This window comes from Haemaphysalis longicornis, unplaced genomic scaffold, assembly GCF_048455015.1.
Source record: "Haemaphysalis longicornis isolate Haplotype H1 unplaced genomic scaffold, Haemaphysalis longicornis Haplotype H1 scaffold_1, whole genome shotgun sequence".
NCBI classification, from domain to species: Eukaryota; Metazoa; Arthropoda; class Arachnida; order Ixodida; family Ixodidae; genus Haemaphysalis; species Haemaphysalis longicornis.
The window spans coordinates 336,945,796-336,955,617 of NW_027526203.1; the positions used below are offsets into that span (position 1 = coordinate 336,945,796).

Sequence of the window (9,822 nt, forward strand, 5' to 3'; positions counted from 1 at the left end):
TAAATATAGGCATGTCCGTATTACGGCATGTCCAAATGCACTTTAAACCACGCAAATTCTCTTGTTTCTTCTGCAAGGTTGGTTAAGATGGACAACTCGTTTTTTAGTTTCTTCGGAACGAAAGTGTCGATTTTAATGAGGCACTCCTGCATACATCTTCTCTCAGGCGGAGACGACTTCGAACTGGAAATGCAGCAGAAGTTGTTATATATAAATGGGCATTCAGGTGCGACTACGAGTTTGCGGTAGATTACAGTGCAGATAATAACACCCGCGCAGCTTGTAGCTGCCTCAAAGAGCGTCGCCAGTTACGTCCTCGGAGTTTTTGGCCGCGCGAATCCCGATAGGTAACGCTCTACTGCATAAACAGGGGCAACCTCCACTTCCCTTTCCTCATGACCAACGGCGAACGCTATCGAATACGCAAAACAGCACGCCGATCACCACCAAGGTAATCGCCGGTGAATTTTTATTTTTTATTTTGTGTTACGCATGCTTTATTTTGTGTTACGCAAAGCGCGCCCGCATTTCATAGCGTGCGCGCTTTGCAGCATGTCTGCCGAATAGCGCGCCGGAGGTTGATAATGCTTCTCTATACGATTCCCAAATTTGCTATGGATCACTGTTGCGCAACGCAACGGCATTAAAAAAATCCTCCCCACCGAAAGGCAACTCGCACCACTCAAAGGTCAATGCAGTGACCAACGTTACCGGTCCTCCCCACTAAGTATCGAGCAAGTTCGGTTGCCAAGAGCGGCGAGACCACAGCTGTCTCCGTACAGAATTTTCTACTCTATATTCTCATTTAAAGAAGAAAAAAGCGAGAATTTCCCAGATTCCCAGATTTTTAAAAATAAACCTAGTTTCATTGCAGTCAAGGACACTCAAGCTCTCCCTCCAGCCTGCCTTCTTTCGCGTTTAGTTGTGAGAACTTGTGACTGCATGAGTTCTTTGCTTTTCTTGTTTGTTTTTGGTCCCGACGCTCGATCAACTCAATGAGACCTCCAAGGGGCCTCTCAGACGTACCTGATACTCCTCGTACGTGGCTACGTAGTGCGTGTACGTGTTTGAGAGGCCCGCTAGAACGACGACAGATCCAGGGTCATCCCCTGTAACAACCTGTGCAGGAGGGAAGAGGGAGGCAATCACGAAGAAAGCAAACACCACTGCAGAAAAAAGTGCGCGAAAAAATACGGCACTATAGAGTTAGTATGGGTTGCTAGTATGTGTTGCCACGAGAGAAGCTGGAGATGCCTTAAGAACTGCCTGCGTACTTGCAGCAAACAGAAAATAGTACGTGTGCGTCATGCACTGTCAGTACCGTGCGTGACCCAGGCGCTTTCTTTAGTCAATACCATCCGTATGGGCAAGGTTCCCGGAGAAGAAAAGGACGGGTGGGAAGAGGGAGCGTGGAAGGGGCGCAGCTTTAATGAGGTGCCGCAGGAAGCGTTTATCCATAGCTAGAGAGCTGTATGGTACCGGCTCACCTTTTCCACAGCAGCACGAAGCCTTCTACCGGACATGGTGCTGGAAGCGTCAAATAGGGAGACCGTCAGAAACATGCAAGTTGCGAAACAGTCTGACGAGGCTACTCCAACATCAACAAAAAGGAGTAACGTTTTACATTCTTGACAACATCGGCATGTTCCACACAACGCACCCAAATGACGCAGGATGGCAGTACACCTAGCGAACGATTCGATTGATTGATTGATTGATTGATTGTGGGGTTTAACGCGCCGACGCAACGAAGACGATGAGGCGCGCCGTAGTGGAGGGCTCCGGATTGCTTTTGACCACCTGGGGATCTTTAACGTGCGCCGAAATCTCGAACACACGGGCGTTTTTGCTTTTCGCCTCCATCAGAAAAGCGGCCGCCGCGGCCGGGAATCGAACCCGCGACCTCGTGCTCAGCAGCGCAACGCCTTAGCCACTGAGCCACCGCGGCGGGTAGCGAACGATTCGACTCGGAAAGCATTTCATGAAGCAACGCGAGCATGTTTTTGCATGGCGCACAGATCGGGTTCCCTAATCCCCTTGCTGTTCATCGCTCTCTAGGTCGCAATGACGGGTACCCTTGGCGGATCTCAGCGAAGCATACCCATAGAAAGTTTGTGTAGTGCGTTTTATAACAACTTCCTTGACCCACGAGCAGCATGGCAGTGGGGAGCGCGTCCATCCATTGCCGCCGTCCGCGCAGAATGAGCGGGTTACTCACTTTCGCTAAGTAAACTGCTCCCCTTTCTCTTACTATCGGCGATGGCCTTTCACTTTGCCCGTGACTTGCATGGCTACTCTAGTAAGTCCTAGGAGTGCGCTTGATATCGGGGAATGTGTGCATTGATCCAGTGTCCCTATTATTATACCCCATGTAGGCAAAAATTTGCGCCGTTGATCTATGAACAGAGAGCGGCAGGAAAGAGCGAAGAGGGTGTGACGGTGAGAGGTGGCGTCAAGCCGAGCTGGCAGCGGTGGCGCTTCCTTCGCGCAGTGGCCGGCTTGTTGATCGGAAGCAACGGCTCTTCGCCACCTGACGCTCCCGTTTCCCCATTTTTGATCCCCGGAAGGGTTTTCCCCCTTTCTCAATTCACTACAGCACCCTAGCGGAAATTCAACTGAAATAAAGACGTGAAACAACCACACAACAGGGTAAAATGGGCACAAACGAGATTTGGGTGGGAATGGCGATAACGAAATGCCGAGACAGGTCAACAACGAAAGGAGCGACGGAGAGCCAACGGCGAGGCCAAAGCGTGAAAACGTGACCACGGTTAAAGCGCAAAGCGTGGCTTGTTGGCACTGTCTGCGATGGGTGTAGAGAAATGTCTCGTTGCGAGCTCCCGAAGTTGGAGGAGGCGCGCATCGGGCAGAGATTCAAGTCCGAGAAGGAGGGAGATGGGATTTTCACGCATTTTTAAAGCTCCACCAATAGATCTTCTAATACCTTTTTGCGCACTAAGAAACTACAATCATTTAAAGGACTTAAGAGGAACTCAGTTTCTTCAGAAAACATAGCCAGCCCAATAAAATTGCTTCTATTTCCCAGCGCCATAGCATAAGCACCGGTGTAATAAAAACAAGTTATTTAGTTACAGCTACGAACACTCGCTCACAACAGGTAAATAAAAAGTTAGAGAAAGCTGAACATGCTGCTCAACAAATAACTACAATAAACGTGTCTCTGCCGATCTGTTCGTGTAAGTTAATTGCCGGTTAACGTTTTGCAGAATTTTACACATCATCCAGAAGAGCATAAAACATTGGTTCGAGCCGTATAAAATATTCAGATATCCCTAATCATAGCAGCTTCCGCAACTTTAACGCACTGCGCGAGCAGCCACTCAAGTACAAAGTACAATACGAACAAACTCGCGCTGATATCCCGCGAATTAAAATTTTCCTTCTCAGATATTTAATTTTCGAAGAATAATGCTTCGGTGTGACCTATGGACTACTCACGTAAATTCTCCCGGTGCAGCAATGATGTACAGCTGGCCGATCCTGAGGATTTGAGTGGGAATTATGGTTGCGACCCAAGGGTACGGAAAGTTCATCTGCAAGTGAACGGTGAAGCAAGTAACCACATCCGTGCGCGCACTTAAGACACAATATTCGCAGATATAACAATCAGGCCGAGGATTTTAAATTGTTTTGGAAAGAGCCGTGGGTTTTTTCCTTCGATTTTTTTTTATTCAAGTATCTCTCGCGTCAGTAATGGTGTCCCGGTAGGCCTCCTAATAAACGACAGCATCGAGTGCATCACAGCGGATAATTATGCAGTTCAAATGTTATATTTTTCATGGGGATTCCCTCAAATGATCCAGCGGCAAGTATTGCACTGATCTTCATCTACTCTTTCTTTTTTAGAGGTTCCTATAAATACAGCCCACCGGGCACTGCTAAACGACGCAAATGGTAATAGAGCCATTTTCTTGTAAGATCCGGATACGTATGTTGTAAGTGATAATAAAGGAGAGTTATAGTGCTATTTGGAGACGTTTTGATTAGCATGCAACCGCTGTGGCAAATAACAAGATGTAAAACAAAGACCCGCACCTCGCCGACAGGGAGAAGAATGGGCTTGGGGTGGTGGCATTTGATGGCCTCCTTTGACGGCTTCGCAATGAAGTCCCGGACGAAGTTCCAGAATGGCGTGGACTGCGTCGTGGCTGCAAGTGGAGATCACAGCGTCTAACCATTGGGACTTTTCCAAAATCAGAGCGTGCTGGACCCTTTGTTTCAAAACCAAAAAATTACGCAGGTTTTGTTTTGACGCAATGCAGCTAAACGGCCATTCACTGTGTCCGAGGAAAATCTGGGGAGTAACGGTTCCGACATACGACTTGACCCAAAAATATTATTTGCGCTGGATCATTGCCAACCGCTATTTCACACGCAAGACACCTTGTTCAGAGTGCACCGATAATAGTTTGCTTTGATCGCACTCACTGGTCCTTAGGTTGCTTAGGTTTGTTTACGTGTGCCCGCTTGCAGCGACAGGCCCAGAGCTATGCTTGCGCGTTTACAATGTCCCCCACGCAGCAAGCAAAACAAAAACGGGTACAGGAATCATGTAGGCCCGAAATACGCTAACTCAAAAATTATACAATTCGAAATGCGTCGATTAAACATTGCATCGCTATAACCAAGCCATATGCAACCCTTTCGGATATACTCTAAAAAACACCTGTGGCTCTGATTCCCCACAACGCAGTTAAAGTCCCAATCATTGTGACCAAAGGGCCTAAGTACGCATTGACGACGATTAGCCTGTGATTTGACTCGGAAAGAAATATGGTCTGTGCTGTGATTTTAGGCATTGCAACCGTGACGTTTTGTACTGCGTAGTGCCGCAGAGTAGATCAAATATTTTCATCATAACCATCAGCATCATCATCCTACTCAGGTCCACTGCAGGACGAAGGCCTCTCCCATTGACCTCCAACCGCTCCTGTCCTACGCTGCTCTTGTCCACAATTTACCCCCGAATTTCCTTATTTCATCCCTCCATCGGGTTAGTCGCCTTCCCCTTCTTATAGAGCCATCACTCAGTATCCACTCTGTTACCCTAATTGTCCACCGCTTGTCGGTCCTTCGTCGGCATGAAGGACAAGTCACGTCCCAAGTTCTGCTCCAAGGGTATGTCGTCGTTTCCCTGATTTCTTCCATTCTGCTGCTGTGTCAGCGCAGCCGTCATAAACTGCTTCCCTAACCTCAACCCACCGCGACCTAATCACCGCATGCATAAAGTGAAATCTTGTCGTTATAACGTATACCAGTCAGGGCCCAAGAGGACTTTACCAAAATAACTTTTCCTGCGCTTTATTCGGTAACTAATTAGGTGCACTGCTTTCCCGTCTCCTAGCCCACTTTAAAAACACGGCGCGAAAAGCGGAGAAGGAGGCGTAACTAATTCTGGATGAACGATGACATTATTACCGCGAGTTGGGTCATATTTTTTTGTATTTATTTTTGTCCCTGGTGTCACGGAACGTGCTTTATACCCTGAAAAAAAAACGCCAAAGTGAAATCTTTTTGAAAATTATGCGCAAGAATACCGAGACTGCTATTTCTAAACGTCCGCCCGTCGTGCTGTGAACAGTAAATTTATGAAAACAAGCCAATTAAGCGATCACTAGGATCAAGCTAAACAATCTTTTATGAGTATTTCAATTTGTTAGCGACACTGATCGGTTATTTGTTTACACTAAAGCATCCAGGACTGAGAAAAGGTGGATGCATATGGCAGAAGGGACGTAGACCGCAGAATTGCCTCGTGTGAAAATGAAAAATGCTGAAATGTGGCCAGCTCTGTATATCGCATAAAATAATGAAAAGGGGAGTAGGGAATCTGTTTCATTCACTAAAACTGCTCATTGCAAAGCATAAACCCAAAAGTGAACGAGCCAAAAGGCCGTGGGAGAAAAGGAAATAATTCGCGCGTGCGCGCTCCGACAAGCGTCTAAAACCTTCCGTCCATACCCAATACAGTCAAACCCGAATATAACGAACCCGGATAGAGCGAATTATGCTATATATCGAACAAAAATAAATCAGTTACGAAAATACACGCGAAACACATTCCTTATTACGAACTTCACATCTGATATATCGAACTCAGCGTGCCCAGAACGGCCGCCAAAATGCACGGTCTCGGAGCGGCGATTGAGATTTTGAACGGTCGCGACTTCTGAGCAAAGGCCGCGACTGAGACATTGGGCTTCGTATGGAGTGACATGACGCCCGACACTTTCCGTAACTGTTTCCGATGCGGGGAACACATGACGGAACCCGCCCATGCAGTCAGTGAGTCCGGACCAAGGCGGCACTTTGCCAACTTTCCCGATGCTGTGAGGAAAGGAGTGTCCTTCGAATATTTCTAGAGGGTCGACGACGATGTTGCCGTCTCTGTAAGCCCCTCGGACGCTGGCACCATCAGCAGCCCCGTCGTAATGTTGATGAAAAGCACCGAGGAGGCAGAGGATGTCGCAAGTGAAAGCCATCCGACGCTAAATGAAGTCCTTTCGGCAGTCGATGTCCTCCGCCAATGTTTCTTCGATATTGAAGGACACGGAGTCGAACAGGAGCAAACAATGCCTCGTGTAAAGAATGCTGTGCTAGTTGACGCTGCCAATACGAAAGGGAAAACAAAAATCACCGCTTTTTTTTTGGAAGTAGGCAGTTAAGGCGGAAAGTAGCTTTATTATTTGCAATAAATTGATTGTTTTGTGTATGGTAATGACATACTTTATTTTGTTCGTTTCTGCATGTGGGGATGGCAAGGGGATTCCCACGTATTGCGAACTCGTAACAATAAATTCGTTATAGGCGGGTTCGGCTATATCGAACTATTGGATACATCGAACTAATCGTGGCGCATATTGCAGTTCGCTATAACCGGGTTTGACTGTAGTTAATATGTACTGAAATTCGAACGACTGATATTTTTGTTCGGTATTCTTACCCTCGGGCTTTTCAGAATAGAATAAATGAAAGAAACATGCCTGAACTTCTTGCTATTTTGGCGGCAATGATCCCAGATGGGGACTTTATTCACAGCGTCGAAAAATTGTTCGACAAATTAAACTCAGTGCACCAGAGTGCACATGATATGCAGGGATTCCAGCTCATTGCTTAAGAATAATTACTTTTGGGTTGAGGAAAATTAAAGCAGTCTACCAGCTATTCCTGTACGACTATATTTAGCAGTTTTCATGCTGCAAGACGGCGGTACAAGAACACGACAGATTTTTCGGCCAGCTGCTCAGGTTGTTTTCCCCTACGCTTACAAATATCTAGATAATACGAACAAAATTTCACATGTTTACTCAAAATTACTCGCAGTATCAGGTGTTTCTGACGTTGTCATACCCTCCTGTAAAACTACACTGAAAGAGCGAAGCCTGACACGCGCCGCGGTGTCTCGAAGGCGTTGCACTGCTGAACAGGAGTTCGTACGGTTCCCGGTCGAGGCGCCTGGCCTGCTTTTCTGATGGGGGCGACAAACTACAAAAAAACATATTTGGGGCCGACCTCTGGCAGATATGTTACAGGTGCGTAAGCACGGCTCCGTTGTCGGAGTTTTGTTAGGACACCGTGATTTGCTTTTATTATGATGCTTCCGCGTGACACCTTTGTGACAGCTCGTTGCCCGTTGACAGTACCGGTTCGCCCAGGTTGGCGCAAGCCGCTCCGTGGAGCGCACGGTTCGTTCTGCACCCCTTCGCCCGATGCGCCGACGTTAGAACAGCCACATGCCGCGTATTACAGGCGATTTGATGCTTCGGTGTGGCCTGGCGATAACGCGCGCCAGCGCGCGTAGCCCAATTGCGTGGAAACTCGTCCTCGCCAGGTACGGGCGTCCACGCCGGAAGCGTTGCAGTCAGGAGCATCGGAAAGCAGACGGCAGCTTCCCGGTTAACAAGTCCGTCTTGACGTTTGGGGACGTTTTAGCATTCAGAACAACCGTCTGTTCGCCGAAAAAACAATCACATTTTTAAAGCTAGGGTTCCATGTATTTACCATATCCGCGCGAAAAACGTCACGTGTTTTTGAAGCGAGAGGCGTTGAAAAACGAACGTCCAGGTGTGTACGCCGTTAGCACACGGTCACCATCAAAGTTGCCCGCCGTTCGAACCATTGATTTGGACCTTATGTCTATATGTCGTATCCCTTGGATATGTTTTTTCAGTAGATTAGCTAATAAATAAGCCCCATTTTAAAAATTCAAAACTGATTTATACCTCAAGCTTATACGTCTCATCCCTTGGATGTGCATTTTGAGTGAATTAATTGTTGATAGACACCATTTGCCAGGTTTGTAGAGCCTCAGGTAGATAATAAAGGTTTCTCAAGGGATTTCCAATGTACGACCCGCGTCCGCCATGTCTACGTTCGAATCGGCCTCTCTTTGTGGGCCTTCCAAGCACTTGCGTGTCTAGTCCCCTTCGCCTCTTCGGGGCGGAGGTCCAGTCGTCAAGATAAGTCGCCGTTCTCCACTTTTAATTTCGCGTCTCTTCCGTCGTCGTATAGTGAGGACGCCGCGAATAGTCCGGACTCAAGTTTTGCAGCTCCCCCACCTTCACGCAGTGTAATGACTCATGATTTTTTTCAAGCAATTTGATGGGAAGAAAATCGTCCCCGAATCGCTTAAAATAAGTGAGATGTCTATAGCAGAGGTCGGCAAACTCACTCATGAGTCCACTCACTCAGACTCATTTGGACTCAAACTCACGCGTGAGTTTGAGTTTGAGTGAGCGCGAGGCTAGTGTGGCATGGTGAGTTTGAGCTTGAGTGAGTTTGAGCCGTATGATCACGACTGAGTTTGAGTCCGATTGAGTTTGAGTCCATTTTGAGTTCTGAGTACATTTTGAGTTTGAGTCCATTTTGAGTTCTGAGTACATTTTGAGTTTGAGTCCATTTTGAGTTCTGAGTACATTTTGAGTTTGAGTCCATTTTGAGTCCTGAGTACATTTTGAGTTTGAGTCCATTTTGAGTTCTGAGTACATTTTGAGTTTGAGTCCATTTTGAGTTCTGAGTACAATTTGAGTTTGAGTCCACTTTGAGTTCTGAGTACATTTTGAGTTTGAGTCCATTTTGAGTTCTGAGTACACTTTGAGTTTGAGCTCATTTTGAGTTCTGAGTACATTTTGAGTTTGAGTCCATTTTGAGTTTGAGTCCATTTTGAGTTCTGAGTACATTTTGAGTTTGAGCCCATTTTGAGTTCTGAGTACATTTTGAGTTTGAGCACATTTTGAGTTTGATTACATATTGAGTTTTGAGTACATTTTGAGTTCTGAGTAAATAAGAGTTTTAAGTCCATTTGGAGTTTGAGTACATATGAGTAGCCTAGCAGGCAGCTATGGTTGGCTGTTAAGTTTCATGCGTCACTGTGGGCTCGGAATTCAAGTTACCTGCGGGTATGGCACCAATCGCGATCTGCATGATCGGTTGGGAGGGAGGTGGTGTCTGATTTTTTCTAGTTTCTTGTTGAATTTTCATGGCCATAAGCACTTGCTGTATACCTAATTTTCGCGGCTGGGCGCGTGAGTGATAATTGACTGGTGAGGTCATAAAAAAGGGTTGTCTTAACTTTCCCTCCTGACGGATCCACTAAGAGCGTGGGAAAGGGTGGTGGGAAAGCACACGGCGGCGCTGGCGTGCTGGTTGTTCGCCTGCTACTGTTAACGGCTTGATATACTAGGGGTCACAAAGGAAAAGGTGAGAGCCGGGGGGAAATGGGGGCGGGGGCTGTCCTTTCTACTGTTTCAAACGAATTAGCTGAATTGACTGGGCAGCGCCCCTTAAGACAGAATAATGACC

General features: G+C 46.9%; 1 protein-coding gene across 1 annotated transcript in view; it reads right to left on the reverse strand.

Annotated features, from left to right (window-relative positions):
* The window catches only part of Cdase (neutral ceramidase), a 121,423-nt gene that overhangs the window by 16,476 nt on the left and 95,125 nt on the right, over positions 1–9,822 (reverse strand). Inside the window, exons 11-14 of the mRNA XM_077684094.1 lie at positions 4,057–4,169; positions 3,460–3,554; positions 1,488–1,527; positions 1,027–1,119 (exon numbers count right to left, since the gene is read on the reverse strand). Coding sequence (XP_077540220.1) covers positions 1,027–1,119; positions 1,488–1,527; positions 3,460–3,554; positions 4,057–4,169 — 341 coding nt within the window. The remainder of the gene's footprint in view (positions 1–1,026; positions 1,120–1,487; positions 1,528–3,459; positions 3,555–4,056; positions 4,170–9,822) is intronic.